We start from the raw sequence: 27,517 nt of genomic DNA, 5'->3' as shown, positions 1-27,517 counted from the left end.
CTCTTATTATGAGTCAAGGACTTGGATAGCCATGACTTCACTGGATCACCCAGCTGGGGAATTCATATTTTTAGAGGAAGTTTAGCAATGACATTCTTCAAAATTCCTTGGTATACAGGTATGCTTTGATCATCTGTTTCTTAGCTCAGCTCTTGTGAAATATATAGTTTTTGTAGCCCTAGCCGATTTGTTTATATGGTTTCTTGGTGACTTCTCATCCCTGCTGTCAGCCGCGGTATTCATTGCAATTGTGTATTGTCAAAATATCATTATTGCTGTCATAGCTAAACAAACAGCAGAGCTCATACAGGATTTTATGTTGCTTATTGTTAAAGAATTTTGAATATCATGGAGTTTGTTACTCAGAACTGCTTCCTTGGTACTGACAGCAATCCAGGGTATAATTTCACACTGGAAGCAGCTACACTTTTTTAAAGGAACAGCCCAGGGCAGCCATTCTCAACCAGAGTTCAATGAAGCCGTAGGGTTTGTCTAGAGCAGGGATCTCCAAACTATGGCCCTCCAGTTGTTCAGAAACTACAATTCCCATTATGCCTAGTCATGTCTGTGAATGTCAGTTTTACAATGCCTCATGAGGCGTGTAGTTACACAACAGCTGGAGGGCTACAGTTTGGAGATCCCTGCTCTAGAGGTTGCTGGGGTTTTGCTTGAGCTATGGCTGATTTGATCGCCTCCTATTCGAGGGTGCCTACATACTTCTGGGGCCAATGCAACTTGGCGGAGACAGTTGCATAACACAAGTGATCATTTTAGCTGTCTGTAAGGTGGGTCATTCTTCCTATTAGCCACCAATGTACAGAGAATTCTTCCCATTAGCCACCAATGTAAGGAGCATTCTTCCCACTGGCCACCAATGTAAGGCGCATTCTTCCCATTAGCCACCAATGTAAGGAACATTCTTCCCATTAGCCACCAATGTAAGGCGCATTCTTCCCACTGGCCACCAATGTAAGGAGCATTCTTCCCACTGGCCACCAATGTAAGGAGCATTCTTCCCACTGGCCACCAAGGTAAGGAGCATTCTTCCCACTGACCACCAATGTAAGGAGCATTCTTCCCACTGGCCACCAATGTAAGGAGCATTCTTCCCACTGGCCACCAAGGTAAGGAGCATTCTTCCCATTAGCCACCAATGTAAGGAGCATTCTTCCCACTGGCCACCAAGGTAAGGAGCATTCTTCCCACTGGCCACCAAGGTAAGGAGCATTCTTCCCACTGGCCACCAAGGTAAGGAGCATTCTTCCCACTGGCCACCAATGTAAGGAGCATTCTTCCCACTGGCCACCAATGTAAGGAGCATTCTTCCCACTGGCCACCAATTGGTTTTAGCAGGGGTTTCCTGAGTTCTGCAAATTATCTCAAGAGTTCCTCTGGAGTTGGGAAAGGCTGGCATAGGGATTCAATAACATTGTGCTGTTTTGAACCGTTATTCATCATTTAGAACATCCTTTCTTATCCTGGGTTTCAAGGAACCGTAGGGTTCCTCCTTGAGTAGAGATTCAACACATATATTCCTAAGTCATGCCACTTTTTCCCCTTAATGATGCTTGAACAATTTTTTGTTTATTGTGTTTAAAGGTAACGTTGTCCTGTGTTAATGTGGTCAGCAGAGAGGGGTAATTAGTTCAATTTTTAATTCTGTAATTGTAATAATTGTATTGCAATTTTTTGTATTCATAAACTTTTTAAATGTGGTGGTGTTTTTAATTCATGCTATAAAATGCAAAGATGCAGAACAAAAATTAATAAAATGAACTTTTGAAATGATAAAATGTATATTACTTTTAAGTAGATGCCATATGGCTTCCCCAAATATGGTCACTATTATGGCTATAGTGTCTATGCCAGAGTCCTGTCTTTTTTTATTTTTTGTGTGGAAGGATTTATGATGACCGTTGAGACCACATTATAAATTTGTGAGTTGACATACTTATACGTGTATTCCTTAAACGTTTTTCTTAAAGGTCAAATGCTTTCTCTAGAGGTTGCTAGGGTTCCTTGAGCTATGGCTGATTGACCTCTCATTTGACAGTGCCTACATAGTTTTGGGGCCAGTGCCACTTGACAGAGCTAGCTGCATGACACCAGTGACTTTTTTTTTTTTTTTTTTTTAGCTATCTGTAAGGATGACATTCTAGCCACCACCACCAAGTGGGGCATTCTTCTCACTGGCCGCCAATTTACCAAGCACTTGATGCCTTTCATATAAGTAACCACAGACACTAATGATCTTTTCATTTATTGGTAAAGCAGGCCATACTGTGGTAAAAATTGTTTGATCAGCGTCTGTTAAAAATGACATGCTAATAAATAAAAAAAATGTTATCGATCAGCGACTGCAGCCGCCTATCAGTGTATTCTGTTATCAGAATACAATGTCCTGGCAGGGGGGGACTCCTTCCTCCACCTCTTTTTTTTGTGTATGGAGTAAACTGTTTGTAATCTCTGGCTAAATGAAAGAAAAAACTATCAATTTTATGACCAGCTTAGGGGAGGGATTCTTCCTACTGTTAGTAGTGTTCTTCCCACTGACCTTCAATGTAACAATGATTGTTCCCACTGACCATCATGGCTAATGTACCATGAGCTATAGATATCGTAATTATTAGCAGGGGATCCCTGAGACCAGAAAGCTTCCTCTGTGTTTAGAAGGTTGAGAATCCCTAATTTACAAGGTCAAAAGCATTCTGGAGTTTCCTGTGGTATCCGCATTGAAAGCAAAAACATTCATGTGAAGTCAGTGAATGTATGAAGTGCAAGATGGCGTACACATCAAGTGCCAACACATAGTTGGTTGTAGAGCTGCACGATTCTGGATAAAATGAGAATCACAATTTTTTTGCTTAGAATAAAGATCACGATTCTCGGCATAACTCTTTCACCTCATTATTCAAAAAAAACTGGGGCAACTTTATGGTTTCGTTTTTTTAAAATTTATTAAAGTGTATTTTTTCCCAAAAAACAGGGTTTGAAAGACTTCTGCGCAAATACAGTGTGACATAAAAGATTGCAACGATCGCCATTTTATTCTCTAGGGTCTCGGCTTATATATATATATAATAAATAATATAATAAATAATAATAATAATATAAATAATATATATATATATTATAAAATATATATTATAATATATATATAAATTATATAATTATATAAATTTATTTAATTTATTTATTTAATTTTATTTATATAAAATTATATAAATTATAAAATAAAATATAAATAATAAAATAATAATAATATAATAAATAATAATAAATATATAAATATAATTGGGGGTTTGAAGTAATTTTCTAGCAAAAATACTGATTTTAACTTGTAAGCAACAAGTGTCAGTAAAAGGCTTAGTCCTTTAAGAGGTTAAACTGCCCTCATTGAAACGGAAGTTAATTTCTTTGATCTAAAACAGGGATATTAAATTAAAATTCAGTAAAAATTTCTTCTAGCAGAAGTCCGAATATCATGTCGGTACCCGTGGCGTCTTTTTGCATGTGTCAAACAGCATATTGCCGCAGCACCATGCGGCTTGGTTCTGCACGGTTTTGGAAAAAAGAGGTCAAGGACTTCTTTCTCTGTTTCTTGTGGGTAGGTCAGCCCAATGAAAAATGGGCTGACTTACCCACGATGTGTGTGCCACATGCACAGATCTGAACCCATTCTTACATCAGCGTCCTCAGTCCCCACTGCACATCACAGTCCCCTCCCCCTTCACATCAAGATCCCCTCTTAATGAGGGTCATCGGGTCCCCCTTCACATCACCCCTCTCCACTCCTTTCACAGTAATGTTCTCACACATCCTTGTCATCGACCCCACGGCAGTACTATCCTCTGCCCCTAGTTACATAATTTCCCCCCACATTAGTCCTCGGTCCCCCAATCCTCCCCCCCCCCCCCCCCACAATACAGTCCTCCGCTACCCCGCATTACTGTCCTCAGCCCCCTTCACATTATGGGCTTATTGCCCCCCACATTACATTTCTTAGCCCACCCACAGTCCTCAGCCTTCCCCAATTTAATGTGTACACACACATACATACATTACAGTCCTTGGTCCCCCACTTTAATATCCTCAGCTCTCTCCACATTACAATCATCAGTCTCCCCACATTACAGTCCTCAGCCTCCCCCAATTTAATTTCACACACACACACACACACACACACACACACACACACACACACACACACACACACACACACACACACACACACACACACACACACACACACACACACACACACACACGTCCTCAATCCCCACTTTATTGTCCTCAGTTCCCCCCACATCACAGTCCTCAGGGCCCTACTTAATGTCCTTAGTCCCCCCCCCCCACTATGATGTCCTCAGCCCACCACATCTGTCCTCAGCCTCCCCACTTTAATCTCCTCAGTCCCCCCCCCCCACATTGCAGTCCTCAGCCCCCCCTTATTGTCCTAACCCCCACATTACACTACTTGGTCCCCCCACACACACACATATCACAGTCCCAAGCCCCCCGCTTTAATGTCCTAACCCCCCACATTACAATCCTCAGTCCCCCAGTGTAATGTCCTCAGCCCCACCCCCCCCCCCCCCCCACACACACACACACACACACACACACACACACACACACACACACACACACACACACACACACACACACACACACACCACAGTCCTCAGCTCTCCCACTTCACTGTCCTCAGCACACACATTCCTCATTTTCAGCATTTCAAGCTAGTGTCCTCACTCTGTGACTTCACCTCCTCCCTCAGTGTCTTGCCTTGCTTACACAGATCGAAAATTGGAGGGAGGCATAGGCACAGCATATCTGAATGGAGGGGGGGGGGGGGTGTTTCAAGATCGTGATTAGTTGCTGGGACCGCCCTTCATCCTAGCAGCCAATCACCTGCTTGTTAACCTCGGGCAGCTCCGCCCTCCATCCAAAACAGTCCTGCCTCCTGCTGTCTGCTCTGTGAGGATTATAGAACGACTGCAGGGGAAGAAAAGGCTGCTAAATAGTGGTACCGCAGCGGTCCGAATGGAAACGTGACGCAGTCCGCATTTGGCCCGCGGGCCACCATTTGGTGATCCCCTGATCTAAAAGAACAAAATGATACATTGTTTTATAGTTTTTTTTTTTTCCTCTGACAGCTGTGAGTGAGCAGAGAACAGCTCTGCACTGTATGAATCGAGGAAATGCCATTTTAAGATTGTGAGGGGGGAATCGAGATCGTGATTTTTTTTTTTTTTTACGAATTCTTATTCATAATTTTTAAATAACAGGAAAACCTAGAATGTTGGCTTTGTGTGCCGGGAATTGTTGCTGTTAGTTTTCCCCTGTGGACTAAAAAACGGAACCCTCCCTTGAAGGGAAATTATAATGTATAGTCATTGAGGTCAATGACCACAAATGTTGAGATATTATCACATTGCTTAAAAAATAGTTGAAATAGTTTTGATGTGGCTTTCACGTTTTACAAGCTTCCTCTTTGCTTTTTTTTGTTATTGTATTTTGGCCGCTGCAGAGTAGGTACATGAACTACTTTAGTGTCTCTGGTTAGAGAAACACATTTACTGTGCCCATTCATGGCCAACGACCATATATCCTGATAGGTTACCCACACCTAGACGTTTTGCTTACCTATTTACACTCCCTCTTCTTGGGGCTTCCAGGTATGGGGGAGCATGTGACCACCCTTGTGATGCCTTAGTGGCAAATCACCAAACCAGTCATTTATGGGGGAAAAGGGGGCAGTAATGTCATCTTCCTGGGCTAGTCCCAAAAATGGAGCTTACCTAGAGTGCAGTCAAAGATTTGTATTTATGGACTTGCCTAGAGTGGACTCTTTATGGTAGTTTAAAATGTAAGTCCAGGCAAAACCTAACTAACGCTAAACATGCTCTCTGCCATATTCTACCCCTAATCTATCTAACCCTGTAAAGTAAAAATCCCTGTACTTACCTATTCTCCAGCAACAGAAGATCTGTGCAGGAGAGGACCGACAACAGCTGTGAAATGCCTAGGAAGTGACATCACCCATAGAGTTACTATGGGGCATCTGTTGTCAGCTGCCTCTCCTGCACCCGCCTCCACCCCAAAGCCCCTGCTGACAGCTGATGCTGGGACTGAACCTGATCGGCTTCATAATAGGTAAGTACAGCGATTATTGCTTTACAGGGTTAGATAGATTAGGTTTAGAATGTGGCACAGAGCAGGTTTAGCGTTAGTTAGGTTTTGCCTGAACTTCTACTTTAAATGGAGCGCAGTCAAGGGTTTGTATTTATGTACTTACCTAGAGTAGACTCTTTCAGCAGGGAGGTGGTGCAGGATCTCAGGTAGGGGAGTTTACTTTGCTGAGGGGCTCATAGAGCTGGCTTGTGAGAAGGAGCAGTCAGGTGCAACTTTTGTGTTGCTTAGAACTTCCTCCTGTGCGGTGCAAATCATTAAAATCCTTCCTTTTATGATCCTTTGTTCCAAAATGTTAGAGTCCTGCACCATGAGATATCCGTGTTAAGGTCCCAGCATTGCATGCAACTGATCCAGGGAACCCACCCTAAAGGTGATGGGCAGCACATTGGCTAAGTGGTTTGCACTTCCGCCCGGCAGCACCAGGGTCGTTGATCCAAATCCTAACTACGGCACTACCTGCATGGAGTTTGCATGTTCTCCCTGTGCTTGCGTGGGTTTCCTCTGGGTACTCCTTCCCACACTCCAAAAACATGCTGATAGGTTACATAGTTACATAGTTAGTGAGGTTGAAAAAAGACATCAGTCCATCCAGTTCAACCTATGATGTGTGTGTGTTTGCTGTTAACCGTACATTGTATACCCCTGTATGTTGTGGTCTTTAAGGTGCCCATCTAATAGTTTTTTTAAACTATCAATGCTCCCTGCTGATACGACTGCTTGTGGAAGAGAATTCCACATCCTTACCGCTCTTACAGTGAAGAACCCCTTATGCACTTTAAGGTTAAACCGCTTTTCCTCTAGTTTTAGTGAGTGGCCACGTGTCTTATTGTATTCCCTTTCTCTGAATAGTTTGTTCCTTATGCTCGGGTCACCAGTACAGTATTTGTACATTGATATCATATCCCCCCTCAATTGTCTCTTCTCCAGAGAGAATAAGTTCAGTGCTTGTAGTCTTTCCTCATAGCTGATGTCCTCCATTCCCCTAATTATTTTTGTTGCCCTTCTCTGGAATCTTTCCAGTTCCAGCCCATCCTTCCTGAGGACCGGTGCCCAGAACTGGACAGCATACTCCAAATGTGGCCGGACCAGAGTCTTGTAGAGTGGGAGAATAATCTCTTTATTTCTGGAGTGAATCCCCTTTTTTATGCACCCCAGTATTCTGTTGGCTTTGCTTGCAGCGGCTTGGCATTGCATGCCACTGCCAAGCCTGTTGTCTACCAGTACCCCCAAGTCCTTTTCCATCCTAGACTCACCCAGAGGTTCCCCCCCTAGTGAGTAGCTTGCTTTCTGGTTTCTGGCACCCAAGTGCATTACTTTACATTTTTCAACATTAAACCTCATCTGCCATGTAGTTGCCCACCCCGTTATTTTGTTCAGGTCCGCTTGTAAGGTTTCCACATCCTGCTTAGAAGATATTGGCAAGCCTAATTTAGTATCATCTGCAAATACTGAGATTGTACTAGATATCCCCTCCTCTAGATCATTTATGAATAAATTAAACAGGATTGGTCCCAGGACAGAACCCTCATAGGTTCATTGGCTCCTGTCAAAATTGTCCCTAGTATGTGTATGTATGAATGTGAGTTAGGGACCTTAGATTGTAAGCTCCCTGAGGGCAGGGACTGATGTAAATGTACAATATACTGTATATGTAAAGCACTGTGTAAATTGACGGCTCTATAGAAGTACCTGTAATGAAACAAATAAGGTGATGGAAGAAGCGGTAAGAACAGGAGTGCCACACCAAAATGTTGAAGTTTAAAAAATTTAACTTTTTTTTTTTAAGTTTAACCATGATCGATCTGCTTGGCCAACACTTTTTGGGTGGATTGGGAGTCTCCAAAACGAGTTGGCTAAACAGATTTTTCTTGAACCTTTTATATCGGTTTATATATACTGGTATGTATACATATGGACTTCAAAACTGTTTGCACTAATACCTTTCCTCCACTTGCAGCCCAAAGTGGCTCTGGAAGCTTTGGGAGTTGACTAGGTTGTGAATGTACTTATTTTTATGTAAAACGCTATATTTGTGTACCCACAGGTGATCGCTCTTGTAATGGACCTCTTCACAGACTTGGACATATTTAGGGACTTGTTAGACGCTGGTTTCAAGAGGAAGGTCTCTGTCTACATCATTCTGAATGAGTCAGATGTGAAGTATTTCCTACAGATGTGTGAAAAGGCTCAGATGCACAAAGGTCACCTCAAGGTAAGCAATGGAGTGGTTCTGTACTATGAGGGCATGATTATGTAGAAGTGACTTAAGATTCCAGCAGTTTCTTATAGTGTTTTTTTATTTTTTTTTAATGGGGAAAAAAGTAAAACTACCCTTGTAGTGGGCCTCTCAACGGCAGGCTTCCTACTATATGTAGACCAGTCTCTCAAAGCCCATATCGCGTCGGCACTCTGTCCAACATTCACATGTCATCATGTACAATACAGGATCAGCAGTATTCGCACCGCAATCGCTGTGAACACGCACAGGACCCCTTTTTTGGTCCACAGCAGAATCAGATCGCATGGTGGTTCACACTAGTGCGATCTGATTCTGTGCGAACTTTCAGATCGCACTGCGATATGCAATCTGATCTGGGGGGTGTCAACTTTTAATTGACTTCCTCAGCGTATCGCATATGGCAGTGTGAACTGCCAGTGGTGTGGATGTGATGCGGGAACACGCTGTATATTCGCAGCGTTCCCGCATCACAGAAATGTGAACCGGCACTTAAAGATGAGCAAAATAATTTTTTATTTGCCTCGGAGTCTTACACTGTGGTCCCTGATTTATTACAGTTCGACATAAAAAACAGAAATGAAAAGTAAGCCAAAAGTTACAGCAAAACTCAGCTGGCTTGTGCCTGCCTTCTTTCTTCCAGTTTGCCCATGGGTGCAAAAAGGATATCCCTGTACTTGGCCGCATTCATCTTTCCCTCGATTGCAACCAGTCGTCCTGTCCCTGCAGCTGAAAAACACCCCCACAGCATGATGCTGCCACCACCATGCTTCACTGTTGGGACTGTATTGGACAGGTGATGAGCAGTGCCTGGTTTTCTCCACACATACCGCTTAGAATTAAGGCCAAAAAGTTCTATTTTGGTCTCATCAGACCAGAGAATCTTATTTCTCACCATCTTGGAGTCCTTCAGGTGTTTTTTAGCAAACTCCATGCGGGCTTTCATGTGTCTTACACTGAGGAGAGGCTTCCGTCGGGCCACTCTGCCATAAAGCCCGGACTGGTGGAGGGAGGGCTGCAGTGATGGTTGACTTTCTACAACTTTCTCCCATCTCCTGACTGCATCTCTGGAGCTCAGCCACAGTGATCTTTGGGTTCTTCTTTACCTCTCTCACCAAGGCTCTTCTCCCCCGATAGCTCAGTTTGGCCGGACGGCCAGCTCTAGGAAGGGTTCTGGTCGTCCCAAAGGTCTTCCATTTGAGGATTATGGAGGCCACTGTGCTCTTAGGAACCTTAAGTGCAGCATAAATCTTTTTGTAACCTTGGCCAGATCTGTGCCTTGCCACAATTCTGTCTCTGAGCTCTTCAGGCAGTTCCTTTTGACCTCATGATTCTCATTTGCTCTGACATGCATTGTGATCTGGAAGGTCTTGTATAGACAGGTGTGTGGCTTTCCTAATCAAGTCCAATCAGTATAATCAAATTCTGTGTTGGTTTACTCACAGCCCTCTTTGGTCACTTTTTTTTTTTATAGTGACACTGAAATGGCTCCAAAGAAATATTTTCTTTCAAAGAAAAAATTACCTCTCCTGTCACCTATACCACTGACCTGCACTGTATTCAGAAGACACCGCTGCCTAAAAACCAGCACTTACTAGGATTGTTGATTAACAACTCTCCCCCCCCCCCCCCCTTTCCTTGCACGCTGTGGTGCCCTTTACAAGCTCCTTCCTTCATTGTAGCAAACACTGCTTGTCCAGGGAGAACCAAGCCACTGAGTATGAGTACAGGTGGGGGGGGATACCAGCAGGGCCGGCCTTAGGTGTTCAGGCGCCCTGTGCGAGCTAATCCTGTGGCGCCCCCGCACGCATTTTCTTGCACCTTTTTTGAACTTTATTCGACTTTTCTTTTTTCTGATCACTAATAACTTAGCCCCCCTTACATCAGAGACCCCCCACTCAGAGCCCCCCCCCCACACAGCCCCCTTACATCAGATACCCCCCCACACAGAGATCTCCCCTCACATCAGAGACCCTCTCACATCAGAGACCCCCTCACATCAGAGACCCCCCCACACATAGCCCCCTCACATCAGATACCCCCCCACACAGAGCCCCCCTAATATCAGAGACCCCCCCCACACAAAGCCCCCCTCACATCAGGCCCGCTGTGCGGCCTGATCTTCTGCGAGCTGTGATGGCCGCACGGCGCCCCTGTTGCCCATGGCGCCCAGCTCGCACACCCCAAAGGCCGGCCCTGGATACCAGGAATCTGACACTCCTGGAAGTGTCGGCTTCTAAAGTTTCTTCGGGTGACTTCCTTTTCAAAGTAGTGTAGAACTGTAGATCAGCAGCACAAGCCGCAGAAGTGGTAAGTATTTACTATCTTTTTTAATGAGAAATGTACTTGTTTTTGACAGACTGGGATTCTAGGAAACATTTTTGATCAATAATTTGAATGCTTCACACGAAGTACTAATTTCACTTTCTTCTTTCCCGAAGAAGAAAATTGAAACTTTTACACAGGAGAATACAGATCTGGCACTTTGTTTTATCGATGTACAGTTTTTATTGTGCTTTATGATGCAGAAATATCACCATCATAACTTTTATCTAGTTCCAGGGAAATTTTTCTCGGTGCCCAACATTGTAAAAATCAATATGTTGCAAGTATGGACCTTAACGTGTACATGTCCTTATACATAATGGAGATGGTTATGTTGTGAGTTAAACCAACAACTCGCGTATATACTTGGATCCCATTGTTTAGTTTGCACACCATGTTAAAGATGACCTGCCAGTTGAAGATTATTGAATACATCTAAAAAGTAGGTTAGGAAAACAAACCAACTACTGATTGTTTTGCAATATGAAAGCATATCTAAAAATAAAATTTAAAATATATTATAGCTTACCAGTCCTTGGATGCGGTGGCTTTTTTCAGCCTTTTTTTTTTTTTTGCTTTACTTTCGTTGGGTGATCTTGCCATTAACACACTTTCTGTCTTATTATTCTGGGACTGGAAGCATGTAGGGACTACAGAACACCCCCCTCATCTCTATAACATAAGGGATATGTTCTGTAGTTCACCTAGTTACCTTTGCAGGGCTGATAACCACACTGCTTGAGAGAACATGGCAGAGTGCACAGGAAGTTAGGAGCTTTTGGCAGGATCACATTTTCTTTTTTTCAAACCAAAATAACAAAATACTTTAATGGAACCATAATCCGTAGTCCAAATGTTAAAGTGATCCAATACAATAAATGCAGATGCAACATTTCAAGGCTGTGTGATATGACATTACATGTCTGATGTAGAGGTTGTGTGTGATTTCCGCCCCCCCAATCGTTGCAACTGCACTTATTGTTATGATTGCTTTGATAAAAGTTTGGACTGTTGATTATGGATCCATGGTGGGCTGGAGGTGTATGTTCTTATTTTTTTCATTCTTATATTTCTATTTTCTTTTAATAAACAAAAAAATCACATACAAAAATAGTGACATACTTTCTTATAATTGACCCCCTTCCTCAACCACCCTCCCCATATCCCGTTTGGAGTTATTATATTACCTAAACAGACATTCTAAATATTTGCTATCTCAGGTGCCAGTCCTGGAGTTTCCAACCATGTTTTCCATATTTTTTCAAATCTTTTTTTATTTTTCTACCTTTCTTATATAAGCCAGCTTTTCTCTGATTATATTATTGACCATTCTCAGACAATCTGTTACATACGGTGGCCTAGACTTTATCCACTCCCCTGAGATGGCTTTTCTAGCGTGATACAAGCATCTACACAACCCACAATCTATACAACCGCTATTCATTTAGCCCTGGAACCCACTCCCTGCTCCATGTACCCCAATACACATAGTACCAGGTCCAATCGTAAATTTGTTTTGAACACGGAGTTTGTGTCCAGTAACTCCTCCCAGTATCTATGTAACTTCGGGCGCCCCCAAAGCATATAAATCAAGTCCCCAACTGCAGCCTTACATCTGGGGCAGGATGCATCCGGGCCTGACTCAACCATTTTTATTTCTATACCAAGTAAGGGAGTCTGTTTTTAATTCTGCCCAAAAATAAAAACTCCTCCCCTTTCCCCCACCAAAACCCCCCTGGGGGTATTGATTGTGGTCCCATAATCTACTTGTGTAAATACCAGGATTCCTTCCTACAAAAAATAACTTGTTGATGCCAAAACACCTGTGACTCTCTAAACAATTACACTCTTAGGCTCCGTTCACATCTAGGCGTTTTGGGGCGTTTTTGGGGCGTTTTTCTGCTCTAGGATCAGCTCTCAAAACGCCCAACAAGACAAATCCTATTCATTTCAATGGCCCCTGTTCACATCTGAGCGTTTTGAGGCTGTATACAAAACGCCCAACGCTCAAAAAAGTACATGAGCTTCTTTTTGGGCAGATTACAGGCGTTTTCCATTAATCTCTATTCAATCTAAAAACGCCTGCACAAAAATCGCGGTAAAAATCGCGGTAAAATCGCGGTAAAAAACGCGGTAAAATCGCGGTAAAAAACGCGCGAAAAACGCTACGCTCAGGTGTGAATGTAGCCTTAGGGCTCTTTCACACGGTCCGCCTCCGTAGGCGGATCCGTGCTGCTCAGCGGGGATCGATCCGCCGATCCCCGCTGAGCCGGCGGATGACAGCTCTGTCTCCGCTTGCAGTGTGGAGAGGGAGGTGTCACAGCTCCCGCTGCTCTCTATGGGAGATCGGATGAGAGCGGACCGCCTGTCCGCTCTCATCCGATCCCTGAACGGATGGAAAAATAGGGTCCAGATTTCACGGATCGGATACGGAAGGCAGCGGGTGTCAGCGGAGGTATCTCCGCTGACATCCGCTGCCCCATAGAGCTGCATGGAGGATCCGATCAGATCCGCCTAAAAAACTGACCCTTAGGCCCCTTTCACACAGGCGGACCGTTCAGATCAGCCAAAAAAAATAAAAACGGACAGGCGGATCTGAACGGATGCCCCATGCATCTTTATGGGGCATTGGATGTCAGTGGACATTCGATCCGTCAAACCTGGACGGATGGAAACTCTATTTTCCACCCGTCCATCGGATCGGATGAGAATGGACAGACGGTCCGTTCTCATCCGATTCCCCCATAGAGAACAGCGGGGACCTGACAGCTGTCTCCGCACACAGCACGGAGACAGAGCTGCCATCCGCCTGCTCAGCCGGGGATCGGCGGATCGATCCCCTGCTGCGAAAAAGAGTTCCGCCGACGGACTCCACTGTGTGAAAGGGGCCTTAAATCATAGCTCCATTCTAATGTTCCTATGAACAAAAAATATTATCAAACTAAGGTAGAAACCCGTGTATCCCTATCTTGAGATTCATACCTCTTGCCTCAAAACTTATATAAACTGCTCCTTTCTTTCTAAACATGTTGCATCGGCGGTAGGTGTATCAAAAAAGTGAACCACACCTTGTGCTGCAACTCTGTCGCGCCAGATATAGTATAGCATATTGCGCGTGTAACTGCCGCAGCCGCCTCTTGATATCTATGAATCTCGCACTTCTTCTCTGTACTTCTGCAGAGAATTCTGGAAAAAAATTAGATTTTCACCCCATTAAACCTTATTTCCTTCATTTTTCCCAATATTTTTTCTCTGTCAAAAAAAAAAAAAAAATGGAGTTTCACAATCACTGGTCTTGGAGTCAACAGGACTCTGACCTCTTTCTATAGCAAAAAAGGGGGACAGTTCTTTCTTCCCAAATGCCTCCAAAAGCCATTTTTCCAAAAAATCTCTCATATATTGCTCCCTTCACTTTTCTCTGGTAAACCATTTAGGCCCCTTTCACACTTGTGCGACTTGTCATGCGATTTGGGACTGCAAAATCGCATGACAAGTCGTTCTCCATTATTTCCAATGATCCCCATTCATATCTGTGCGACTTGAAGTCGCACCGACTTCAAAGTACTCCCTGCACTACTTGTGTCATGATTTTGATGCGTTTTGAGGAAAAGACATTATAAGCCCAGTCAAACTCGCATCAAAATCGCGGCAAAAAGTTGCGTCAAAATCGCACGACTTTGAAGTCGAACAAGTGTGAAAGGGGCCATATGCAAATATTATTCCTCCTCAGTCTGTTTTCCAAATATTCTAGTTTATCACTTTGCTTCTCGTCTGTTTCCTTTTAACCACTTGCCGACCGCCGCACGACTATCTACGTCGGCGGTCAGCCCCTCACAGGCAAACTAACGTAGGGCTACGTTGCTTGCTTGTGAGGGTCTAGGGAGCGAGCGCGCGCCCCCGCGTGGTCACGGACCCCCCCCCCGCGCGTGTGACCAGCGGACCCGATGTCCGCCGGCCACTCGGCGATCGGCGGGGGAGAGGGAGAATGTCAGGCAGCTTGTGTAAACAAGCTGCCTGTCATTCTCCTCGCTGCAAAGACACTGATCACATGGATCTACTATGTAGATCCGTTGATCAGTGTCCTTACAGCTCAAGCCACAGCCAATCACAGTAGAAAGCACGCCCCTAGGGACACACACAGCCCCTCCCTCCCAAATAAAGTTAACCCCTTCACTACCAGTGTATTTTTACAGTAACAGTGCATATATATAGCACTGATTACTGTAGAAATGTCACTGGTAACCCCAAAAGTGTCAAAAATGTCAGTCAAGGGTCCGATCTGTCCGCCGCAATGTCGCAGTACCGCAAAAAAAATCGCAGATCGCCGACATTACGCGTTAAAAAAAAAAAACAACAAAAATGACAAAAATCTTTCCCTTTGTTAGTAAACGCGATAACTTTTGCGCAAACCAATCAAAATACGCTTTTTGCGATTTTTTTTTTTTTTTTTTTTTACCAAACATAGGTAGCATAAAACAAATTGGCCGAAAATTTTAAAAAATTTTGATTTTTACATTTTTTGGGGGGGAATTTCATATAAAAAAATGTGAAAAATATTGCTATTTTTGCAAAATTGACGCTCTTTTTTTTGTTTATAGCGCGTGATCAAAAAATCACACAGGTGATCAAATACCACCAAAAGAAAGCTCTGTTTGTGGGAAAAAAGGACGCCAAATTCGTTTAGGTACAGCATCGCACGACCGTGCAATTGTCCGTTAAAGTCACGCAGTGCCGAATCGCAAAATACCCCCTGGTCGGAATGGGGGTAAAATCTTCCGGGGCTTAAGTGGTTAATAGTTAAATTTCTTGTTTCATGGGTATTATTTCATTCTCCACTTCACTGACTTTGCCTTTCTGCCCTGTAGTGCGTTCCCTTACCTTTTTGTAGGCCATGCCTTAAAAAATGACATTTCCTTTTTGTAGACATTTCAGGTGATGCATAATTTCTGACAGGGCAGATATACATCCATTTACTGCTATTAATACCTCTTAGGGATGGCTCCCCAATCAATAAAACCTCTGAAACAGGTCAAGTAATCCCCCTGCAATCGGGGTAGAGGGTGCTGAAGCCATTTTGGTGGGCTTGCTACTCAACCTTGACCCTTTTGAGGGTTGTAGAAGGTGACAGAGATATCTTCGGTTGTGACCCTTTCACATTATTGTCAGATGGATTATTTGCAAACCGCTTCGATTTGGCGGCTGCTTCCTTACTTTTTTCTTTTACTGCTTGTTGCAGCTGCGAGCTAGAAGCCTCCTGTAGCGCAGCCATATCTCCTTTTTTCCTTATTGCCTTTAACCTCATTTTCCAGATATATACTAGGTATAGGGCCTTGTCACTAAGCATGCTGGCAAGGCGCCAACTGTGTTACTTTCCTTTTTCCCTTCTCTAAATTACTTTAGATACAGATTAGGAGAGAAAAAAAAAACACTTCACTTATCTGTGCAGATTCAAGAGTCCAGGAATCACTGAATCAGGCGAAAGTGTTCTGCAAACCAATATGGGTTTAATGGCAGCCGAGAAAGTTTACAGGGAGTTTGATGCAATCTCCAAAAAGAAAAGTCTCCAAAGGACCTCAAGAGATCCCTCCAAGCCAGGAGAGAGATGGCAAAAGCCGTCAGAAGGCTGAGAAGAGCCGAGGGGAGCCATAGTAAACAGGAGGAGGCCGACAGGAGGCGAAGGGAAACAAATAGGACCCGCCAGGGGTCGAAAGGATCCGTCGCACGCTCGCCCCCCCCATGATGTAGCGCCGCTTTTTCGCAATCTACAACTGAGCGGTCTCCCCTCCTCCTCTCAGGCAACACGGACATGCACGGGAGTCACAGAGGGCTGCCACTACCGATGCTGACCTGCTAAGATAGGCTTCAGAGAGAGAAATCGCTCCCCCGCCGCCACCTCGCCAGCATCCAGAACACTGCTCCTCTTTGTGCTCTCCTGCCGCCCGTATCGCTCCTGTCTCCCACACCTATTCTGGACACATCGGTCAGTTTGAAGATGAAGCAGCACAGGTGAGCTTTGTGCGCTTGCTTACATCTGCGCTCAACCACTTCCCGTATGTTCTTATTTTTACTGTAAAACAGAAATGTACACACTTGCCTTTCCAGCTACCCTCTCCATTGAAGTCTGTGCAATTTGTGAAGTTGAATTTTGAAGTCCCAAGAGGAAATGCACAGCTCTCGCTGCTTCCTTCTACTGGCTTCCACCCATTAAAGGTGATATGGAGGCCAGCAGGAGAAATGGATGAAAATTGGTGAAATTCTGGGGACTCTTAAACAGCATCAAAGTAGTTTGATGGTGTGGACAGCGGGAATGAGAAGTATATACACTGTGGGTTCCTTAATGACCAGCCTGCAGAAGAAGGCTAAGTGGTCTCTGAATGTTAATTAAGGGGTACTCTCCTCCAAAAAAAAGTTATGAGATTGCTGAAGAAGCTACCTTCCTAAACGGAAAATAGTGAAACCTCTTCAAATCAGAAGTATGAACTTCTTGCCCGTGGATTACACATTGCACAGGAAATCCCATTTAACAGGCGTATACATGCCAGGCCTCCAGTTTAATCCCTTTCTGGAACAGAGCGGGCCCACCTCCCCTACACCTTAAAGTCGGCTTCCTGTGTTGGAGGTGTCAGCAGTCTCCTGTACACCCACGGTGCCTCCCTGCCTGTAAGGCATGCTTGTGAGGACATGTAAATAGCGTATACGGAACCTGGTATTTTATTTCTCCATACTGAGGAGGAAGCTGTAGGGAAAAACCACTCCGCGCTGGAGGCAATCATCTCCCTAAGTACCGGTTCACACTATAGCGATGTCAGACATCGCATGTGATTAGCACCGCACTGCTATGCAAATCACATGCTATGTCTGAGCGATGCAATTTTAGCCATACAGATTGTATCGCTGAATTCGCATCACTTTCGGGCCGAAGTCGTGCAGGACCCTTTTTTTGTTCCGCACCAGAATCGGATCTCATGGGTGTTCACACCTATGTGATCCGATTCCTGTCTGAATTGACAGTTCACATTGTGATATGCAAACTAATCTGGGGGTGTCATTAACTTTGTATTGACACTCCCAGCAGTTCGCTTATGGCAGTGTGAACTGCCCGAAAGTCGGGTGCAATGCGAAAACCCGCAGTGGATTTGCAGGGTTCTCGCATTGCACCAATGTGAACCGGCACTAACGGTACGCCAATTTCCTCCCTTGTCATATGTGCAGCATTAGTGCTGGTTCCCATTGGTGCGATGCAGGAACCCTGCAAATTCACTGCGGGTTCCCCCATTGCACCCGACTCGCAGGCAGCTCACACTGCCATATGCGAAATGCTGGGAGTGTCAATACAAAGTTAATGACACCCCCCAGATTAGTTGGCATATCGCAGTGCAAACTGTCAATTCGGACAGGAATCTGATTGCATAGGTGTGAACACCCATGCGATCCGGTTCTGGTGCGGACCAAAAAAAGGGTCCTGCACGACTTTGGTCTGAATGCGATGCGAATTCAGCCATACAATCTGTATGACTGAATTCGAATCGCACAGACCGAAACATGTGATTTGCATAGCAGTGCGGTGCGAATCACATGCGATGTCTGACATCGCTATAGTGTGAGCCGGTACAAGGGTGTGCTTAAGATCTCTGCAGTAGTTTATTCTACTGAGCGTGCGGCAGGCCTAATTCATTGTAATTGCTAAAGCAGCTGTGAGCAAACTTGTGTTTTGAAAGTTTTCAAATTCCTCTCACATTGGCCTGAGTTGTGGTGCGGGGACATTCATTCTGAATGACACGCCAATGCCCCTGGTCGACGAGCCGTGGTGCGCTGCCAGAAAGGGTACTTTCAACATTTTTGGTGTGTTAGCAGCCCATTCACTTTCAATGGACTGCCTTAACGCACCACAATAACATGAATGCCCCCCCCCCCAGAGAGCAGCTTTAGACAACAAATAAAACCAATGTTTGAACGAATACGATGTATCAAATATTGCAGCTACACTAAAGCCACTAAGTTTTTACCTATTTTAAAAAGTAATTTTTAAAGTAAGTAGGGAATGTTTAGAATGCTTGTCAGGTTTTTCTCTGTATCCCATTGAAGGGGGTTCCCTTCACATTGCTCTGTCCTATGGTGGAGAAACAGGAAATGAGGAGAAATTTTCCCCCTTACTGGCTCTACATATTTTGATCTGAAGATCAAAATCGCCTGAGTAGAAAATTGTTGGCTAAACAGTGGCTGCAATCAATCAGTGGGAAGTTCTGGCTGTCAGAATAGGGAATCTGCCCGTTGTATAGGGAATCTGCCCGTTGTATAGGGAATCTGCCCGTTGTATAGGGAATCTGCCCGTTGTATAGGGGATCTGCCCGTTGTATAGGGGATCTGCCCGTTGTATAGGGGATCTGCCCGTTGTATAGGGAATCTGCCCATTGTCTGCCCGTTGTATATGGGATCTGCCCGTTGTATAGGGAATCTGCCCGTTGTATAGGGGATCTGCCCGTTGTATAGGGAATCTGCCCGTTGTATAGGGAATCTGCCCGTTGTATAGGGAATCTGCCCGTTGTATAGGGAATCTGCCCGTTGTCTGCCCGTTGTATAGGGGATCTGCCCGTTGTATAGGGGATCTGCCCGTTGTATAGGGAATCTGCCCATTGTCTGCCCGTTGTATATGGGATCTGCCCGTTGTATAGGGAATCTGCCCATTGTCTGCCCGTTGTATATGGGAATCTGCCCATTGTCTGCCCGTTGTATATGGGAATCTGCCCGTTGTATAGGGGATCTGCCCGTTGTATAGGGGATCTGCCGTTGTATAGGGGATCTGCCGTTGTATAGGGGATCTGCCCGTTGTATAGGGGATCTGCCCGTTGTATAGGGGATCTGCCCGTTGTATAGGGGATCTGCCCGTTGTAGGCAGGGGGCTTCTTCCTTCTGTGCTTTATAGAGTGGATGGAGGAATCTGTACAAATTTCTTTAGTCCGCAGCCTGAACGAGAGAAATCTATGTGCGTATATTAAGCTTTGGACAGCTAACACCACAGCAGGTGTCCTTCAAAGTTAGGCTTTAGACATATTTTAATTTACTTGATTTCTGATTCTTCACAAGGTTTTCGTCATTTGTTTTATTAGTCCAGCAGATTTTAGACTTTTTTTTTTTTTTTTTTTTTTTTTTTTTTTTTTTTTAGATGCTCACATAAAATATATGTAAAAGTCGTTAAAAGAACTGTAGTAAATTCTGAAATATAATGTGAATAGGCACTGCCATATACTACAAATTCACCAGTGTATTATCGGTGAAAAAACTGCCGTAATCTATTCCAAACATCCAGTTATTCCACCATTGGGGAATATACAGCATAGGAAAAGCCAGGCTGTCAATCTCAAGGTGATTGAGACACCGCCAACATTTGTGACAGTCGCACGTCATTGGGAGCTGCCACAGAAAAAGTAAAAGTGTATATGTGTGTGTGTGTTGGGGGGGGGGGGGGGGATAATTTACAAGCTGTATATTAAAGATGCCTCCAACCCTTGTGTCACAGTCCCATGTCGTTGGACATAGAGAAGCCAAGTTGTCAGTCTCAAGCTATTTGTTTAAAGACACTTCCAACCTTTTTTTGATAGTCACACGTCATTGGGCACTGCCATAGAAAAGGTAAAGCTGGGATATCAATCACAAGCTGTCCCTTTTAAAGATGCCTTCATCCATTACACATCATTAGGAATTACAAGGGCTGCTGTCAGAAATCACAGTGGCCCCATACAGCTTACCTGACAGGGTCCCCCTTCCCTGGCTGAAAGTGAAAGGACAGATTTATCAGTCCCTTTCTCTGTAGCTGCACAGATGAATGAATAGGAAGTGCTCTGAGGTTTCCTGCTCATTCACTAACTGAAGCATAGTAAACAAAGTTTACTATGCATCAGTGACAAATGGACACAGGGGTGACTGGTACCGATCACTCACTGTGTTCATTCAGGAATGGAAGGGACCAGTAAATTACATATTTACCTGCCCTTTCCACCGTTCTTTATCCTGAAACATCCCCCTTTGTGCCCACAGCAGAGAGGAGAGGCGGGAAGCCGGCAGCACTGCGGGAGGAAAGGGGCCCTGGACAGCAGATGGAGGGGGTGCATGTGCTAGAACCAATCCCCCTTCAGTGAAGCTGGAGGGAGTAAGAAGAGGAGAAGTTGGCAGTGATGCAAGGGGAGGCAGAGGAGGATCGGTGTCTGCAAAAAGACAGTACAGCTGAACCTCCTGCTCAGCAGGTGCCCGGGCCCCCCTTTTGAACTGATGGGGTCCGGGCCCAGTACAGAAGGGCTGGCTGTATTATTATTATTATTATTATTATTATTATTATTATACAGGATTTATATAGCGCCAACAGTTTGTGCAGCGCTTTACAATGTGAGGGAAGACAATACAGTTACAATACAATTCAAAACAGAAGGAACTAGAGGGCCCTGCTCGTTGGAGCTTACAATCTAGAAGGGAACTGTACTGCTTTATCAGCGGCCCTGGGCACTACCATAGAGAAGATAAAGCCAGGCTCTGTCTAAAGCAGGGGTCTCCACACTATGGCCCTTCAGTTGTTCAGGAACTACAATTTACAATTCCCATCATGCCTAGTCATGTCCGTGATATATATTTTATAAGTGATCACATTCCCTCTGTTCTCAGCTGCATAAGAGCTGGGGGGGGGGGGAGGCGAAGCAGCAGCACACTGAACTTGCCAGTGAATGGCTGTGCAACAGGGAGTACACTGAGTTCCCAGCATAGCTAGAGAACTGACCGCGTGGTGCTCTCCTGCTAAGTGTGGTCAGTTTTTAATAGGAAAGCAAGGGGGCTAGCAGGAACACCAGGGATTTCAGACAAGGGAAGCAATACAAAGAAAACAGGATAGTTTCTCATACAAGTACACGGTACAGCAAGCACATGTCAGGAATATGAAGTGTTAGGGTAAAAAACGCTTTAAGTCAAGTTGTCAATCACAAAGAAAGTCACTGATTTCTGAGTATGTCTGCGGCTAAAGGGTTGGTTATGGAGATGAGTGCTTTGCTTAGCTGTTGACTTTTGAGAAAAAAAGTCCAAATATTGTAGATTGGTAATAACTCTCTCAGCTGCACATTTTGGGGAAGGAAGAAAAGCTCTTGAAAAGGAAAATTTAGATATGGTTTCTACATACCTAGGATCACTTTAAGATAATAAATGCCATAAGTAAGGTGTTGGAGGGGTCACGGCTTTGTTCACCTAGAAGTTCCCAGCATTCTACACTGGATGACATAGGAGGGGCTGCCTGCAGTGTGTTTACTGACATCTGCGTACCGCCCTTGCATCAGATTAAGCCAAGGCCATAGCATTCCATTACACTGGGAGAGGCAGGTAAAGCGTCAGCTTGCGTCCGAGACATTTATAAAGACCTGGCATAAAGGTGATAACTACGTATGTTTAGTAACAAAGCATGGTCTGTTCTTTTATGTCTGCTGCTTCCCTTTACTCTGACTTTACAAAGAGATGTAACTGTTCAGGGTCAGCAGCCCTTGGGTGGGTGAGGTTCACACAATAGCAGAACAAGCAGATATTCCTTGATTGGTCATATAACTTTAATTTACCTATCCCTGTTTGGAGTGTGTATACGTCATCCAAAGGCAGCATTAAGGTAGGCCAGCTTCTATTAAAATAATGTCTGGCATGCATCAGTGCAAGAAGTTGTATGAAGTCTCTGTTTTAAATGAAAATGTCCGTCTACACAAAACTTAGTGATTCTAAACCCAAATTATTGTTAAGTAACTTACAGCGGAGTTCTGGCCTCAAAATAGATAAAATCGATTTTGGGCCATCCGCTTGCTGAGGGCCACCTGAAAAAGAAATGGATACTGCCGATTTTTTTTTTTTTTTTTGGTCACTTACCTTGTTATAGAATAAAATATACTCCCCTTCCTTCCACTTCCTCCCTCTGTGGCCGTGGCCCGCGCCGTCACTTCTGGTTTGCGATGATTCCTGGGAGCTGAACGTCATCGCTCCCAGGAATCAATGCGCCTGCACCGGCCCCGCTCGTCACTTCCGGGTGAAGGCACAGCCTTCACTGCTGAACAGCTTCTGGGCATGCCCAGAAGCTGTGCAGGGATGCCGCGCCGGTGTTGTAAAATTTTGTCGGACCCGTGAAAAAATCGGACCTCGTGACTTCCGGCTGGTGCACATGCGCACATGGTCCGAGGAAATTCTAACACTTGGCGAACAGCTGATTGAGAGGAGGAGGGGCTGAGGTGGGACGCACACACCGCCGCGGGAAAATTGCTGTCACGGGCGAACCAAAGCTGCTAGAGACCCCAAAATTCTATCACAGGTAGCCAACACGCTCCCCTATAGCTGATAGCAATTTGGGGTCTCGGGGATGAAAGGGCGCGGAGCAGTGATCCCGTCGGTCTCGGGGATGAAAGGGCGCGGAGCAGTGACCCCGAGAACCGGGGACCACTGCTCCGCACCCTTTCATCCCCGAGACCCCAAATTTTTAACAGCTGTAGGGGAGCGTCTTGGCTACCTGCGATACAATTTTGGGGTCTCTAGCACATATGGTTCGCCCGTGACAGCAATTTTCCCGCGGCGGTGTGTGCGTCCCACCTCAGCCCCTCCTCCTCTCAATCAGCTGTTCTGTAAGTCTTAGAATTTCCTCAGACCATGTGCGCATGCGCACCGGGGCTCGCACCAGCCGGAAGTGACGAGGTCCGGAATTTTCATGGGTCCGATAAAATTTTAGAACACCTGCACCTGAAGTGACGAGCGGGGTCGGTGCAGTGCATTGTGGGACTCCGAAGTCACGGAAGAGGACACGAAGACAGCTGATCAGGAGTCCACAGACTGAATTGAACCCCCCCCCCCCTCCCCGATTAGGTTTAGTTTATGATACGAACAAATTCTTCTTCTTATGATACATTGACCTGATGGTTGAGAGGGAACAGGAATCTCCTTATATTTTTATCAACCCTTGAAGTGATTTTATAAGAGAACGACAGAGTGAGGTGTATGGAAGGTGTTGTTTCCCCCCCCCCTTTTTGGGGGGGGGGGTTCTATAATAGGAGGTGTTATTAATAGTTCTATGTTTTATGTATTAGCCGGGGAATGCCCAAAGGCTATGTTTTTGTACCTATACATCTCAATTTTTCTATAGAAAAAAAAATGAATCTTTAATATCACTTTAATGGTGAGTCCTGTGTTTACAAGATTCAGTTATTTTTGCTTTTTCTCTGTATGTAGCAAGTCATCGCCTGAGTGAAGAAAATTTTGCCTGGAGGGCAGGGTGCGGACCGTGCAATGTATAGAATGCAGATCAGAGGGGAGGAGGAAAAACGTTGTGTAAATATTGGGGGGTGGGGGTGCGTTCTCACACAGGCTACCACAAAGCACATTTATTGTCTGAAATTTTACTCTGACTTTTTGTCTTTGTGTCATGAAATTGTGCTCCAGGCAAAGATTACACTTCAGGTTGGCTGCTGCTTTTTCCTGGGAAATCCAGAGCTCACACAAGCCTTTGGGGAAGCCTGCAGCACCGCTGACTTGTCAAAAATACCAAATTAAAGTGTAGGGGTGTCTGATGTATATGACAATAGTATTAACCTCTTCCTGTGCAAAGGTCACAAACCTAAATGCCCAGACCTAATTTATCACTGTCCGTATGCGTCAGTTAACCTGACAACACTGCTTTTTATAAGGATATGTACAGCATTTATTTGATACACTATTTTACTAAATGCAAGCTCATATTTTAAATTATAAGCTGACACAATTGTGTTATTTTCAACATAACTTTTACATTTACATTTTTTAACCTTTCCTTTACATGCTGGTTGTACCCAAGTTGATCGGTACATTTAGTCTGCCCATAACAGTTTGAATTTCTGCCGATTCGGTGCGAACTGGCCAGAGATTTGAACCATGTATGGCCTACTTTAGTAAGGCCTCATGCACACTGGTTGTTTTGACCATCTGCTGTAGTTATACTGCGCCAGGTCGGCCCTGTTACACGAAACTACTTACCTGTACCTTGTTTCGTGTAGCAGTTGAGTGTGGGCACACGCTGATTGGCTAGAGGAGGAGCCAATCAGCGGGTCCAGTGGAAGCGATGTCCCCTTGGCACCCGTGATTGCTCCCTATGGAAACAGAACGGCGGTCTCCCGAAGTAAACGCGGCACACAGCTGTCCTGTCAGTGATGAACACAGAGATCCTGTGTTCCTCCTATTTCATCCAGTAAGTACACATCCCCCACACAGCCTCCCCTAGGCACACATTTATTCCTTTCATCCCCCCTGCTGTTAACCCCTTCCCTGCCAGTGTCAGTACAGTGACAGTGCATATTTTTATGACTGCTTACTTTAGTAATGTCACTGGTTGCCCCAAAAGTGTCCAGTGTCAGTTAGGTGTCCGATCTGTCTGTCATAATGTCGCAGTCCCGCTAAAAACCGCTGATCACCGCCATTACTAGAAAACATAGATAAATAAAAATGGCATAAATCTTTCCCCTAGTTTGTAGACACGATAACTTTTGCACAAACCAATCAATATACACTATATATTGGGGTTTTTTTTTTACCAAAAATATGTAGCAGAATACATATTGGCCTAAATTTATGAAAAATTATATTTTTTTTATTTTTTTTTAATTGGGAATGTTTTATAGCAGATTAGCAGCAATTGTCAGTTAAAGTAACGCAGTGCTGTATAAAAAAAATGGCCTGGTCATTAAGGGGGTAAAACCTTCCTGTCCTTAAGTGGTTTAAACCACGCTTTTGAAGGTGTCTTGCATTTTTTTTCCCTGAATCTGTGCCTTACACCGATAATAATCCAAACTTTTTATTCTTTTTTTTTTTTTTTAAACCCTGCAAGACAATGGTTTAATGTACTAGTATATATCACATACTAGCACATTTTGTCAGGGCTTCCATCTTCACCCAGTCTTCCTTCCTGGTTCGAGTCCTCCTCCAGCTGTCTGATTGGCCGCGCTGCAATAAGTCAAGGACTGCGGAACGGAGCTCTAAGGGGACGGCACGGGTATGCTGTCCCTTCAGAGTGCATGCGCCCGTAACCTCACCAGCTGCATGTAGTGGGAATATCTCCCAAACAGTGCAAGTTTAGGAGATATTTACTGTACCTATAGGTAAGCCTTATTAGAAAAAAAAAAAGGGGTTTTCTACTTTAATGATGGGCTGTGTGTCCATTTACAGGTGTTTAGAGGCAGAACAAAAAAAACTCACTGTCAGCATGGTCAGGAGCAGCAGAGTTTTGGCAGAAAAAACGCCTGACGCGCACCATAAACACTAGGCGCATCAAGCGCTTGGGTGTTCATTCATTTCAGTGTCTAGAATAAATGAATATTCTGGCCAATAAAATGAATAAAAACCCAAGAACACGTTTGCAAAAATGTGGCTTTAGGTGCATTTGACGCAACTTTTCGTTTAGAAAAGCTGGGCAAACTCCCAGTGTGCATGAGGCCTAATGGTAATGGTTGGGGTTGGCAAGTTTGTTAACATACTTGTATCATCACCATGATTGGCTGTCATGATTTTTAGTGCAGACCAGTGGTTTTCACCAATAGCTGGTTCTTGAAACGAAGCGCACATACAGCCCATTATTGGCCCCCTTTGATAAAGGCTTTCAAATGACAATGAACAATCACCAGGGTAATATAGGGAACAATTCAAATGTACAACTCAAATGAATCCTACCACAGCGACCACTAGGTCTTTTTTGTTTTTTTTTATATGAGCGACTTTGTCTCTTCTGCAAAATTAAACGGTTTCCTTTCTTATAGCAATTTTTTATTTTATTGTGTGCAGTGTTTTGACATATGTGCAGTGTGCGCTCTCAGTCCACTGTCATGTGTAAGGCTCAGAGAACAGAGCCACATAATGTACACCGATCAGCCATGACCAGTAAAGTGAACAACATTGATAATCTTGTGACAATGCATCAGAGAGCGGATAAGGATATATTGGACAACAAGTGAACATGTTGTCCCTGAAGTTGCTCTGTTGAAAGCAGAAAAAATGGACAAGTGTAAGGATTTAAATGACTCTGACTAGGGGCAAATTGTAATGGCTAGATGACTGGCTCAGCGCAACTCCAAAACTTCAGCTCTTGTGGGATGTTCCCGGTCTGCAGTGGTCAGGGCCAAAAGTGGTCCAAGGAAGGAAACTGGTGAACCAGCCACAGGTTTCTGGGCAGCCTGGGCTCATTGATGCATGTGAAGGGTGAAGGCTGACCCGTGTAGTCCGATCCAATAGAAGAGCTACTGTAGCTCAGATTGCTGAAAAAGTTAATGCTGATTCCAATAGAAAGGTGTCCGAACACACAGAGCATTGCAGTTTGTTGTGTATGGAGCTAGCCACAGACTAGTCGGGGTGCCTAAACTGCCTGTGCCCGCAACCAAAAGCGCTTACAGTAGGTATGTAAGCATCAGAACTGGACCATGGAGCAATGGAAGAAAGTGGCCTTGTCTGAATCACCTTTTCTTTTACATAATGTGAATGGCCAGGTTTGCACTATGGGAAAAAGGCAAGCTGGAGGAGGCAGTGTGATGCTTTGTCTAGTGCAGTCCATGCCTCAATGGGGGTCAGGGCTGTTTTGATGGCAAAAGGGGATCTACTCAATATTAGGTTGTTGGTCATAATGTTATATGAGCTAGTAAGCCTGTATGCACAGGAGGCACATCAGCACTGAGTGCCTCTTGGTAAAAGAGATGCCAATCTGGAGGAAGAACACAAGAAGAGGCAGGATTAGCAAAAGCTCCC

General features: G+C 44.5%; 2 protein-coding genes across 3 annotated transcripts in view; one reads left to right on the top strand and one right to left on the bottom strand.

The window, feature by feature from the left end:
- SLC5A10 (solute carrier family 5 member 10) overlaps positions 1 to 27,517 on the bottom strand; it is a 273,294-nt gene that overhangs the window by 136,225 nt on the left and 109,552 nt on the right. The window lies entirely within an intron of this gene.
- Positions 1 to 27,517, top strand: part of FAM83G (family with sequence similarity 83 member G) — an 88,660-nt gene that overhangs the window by 40,655 nt on the left and 20,488 nt on the right. For both annotated transcript variants that reach the window (XM_082260604.1, XM_082260603.1), the window contains exon 2: positions 8,243 to 8,410. In XM_082260604.1, coding sequence (XP_082116730.1) covers positions 8,243 to 8,410 — 168 coding nt within the window. The remainder of the gene's footprint in view (positions 1 to 8,242; positions 8,411 to 27,517) is intronic.

Source organism: Pelophylax lessonae (assembly GCF_965119305.1).
Source record: "Pelophylax lessonae genome assembly, chromosome: 6".
Taxonomy (NCBI): Eukaryota; Metazoa; Chordata; class Amphibia; order Anura; family Ranidae; genus Pelophylax; species Pelophylax lessonae.
The sequence above is the reverse complement of the archived record's forward strand: the minus strand, read 5'-3'. Positions and strand labels throughout refer to the sequence as shown.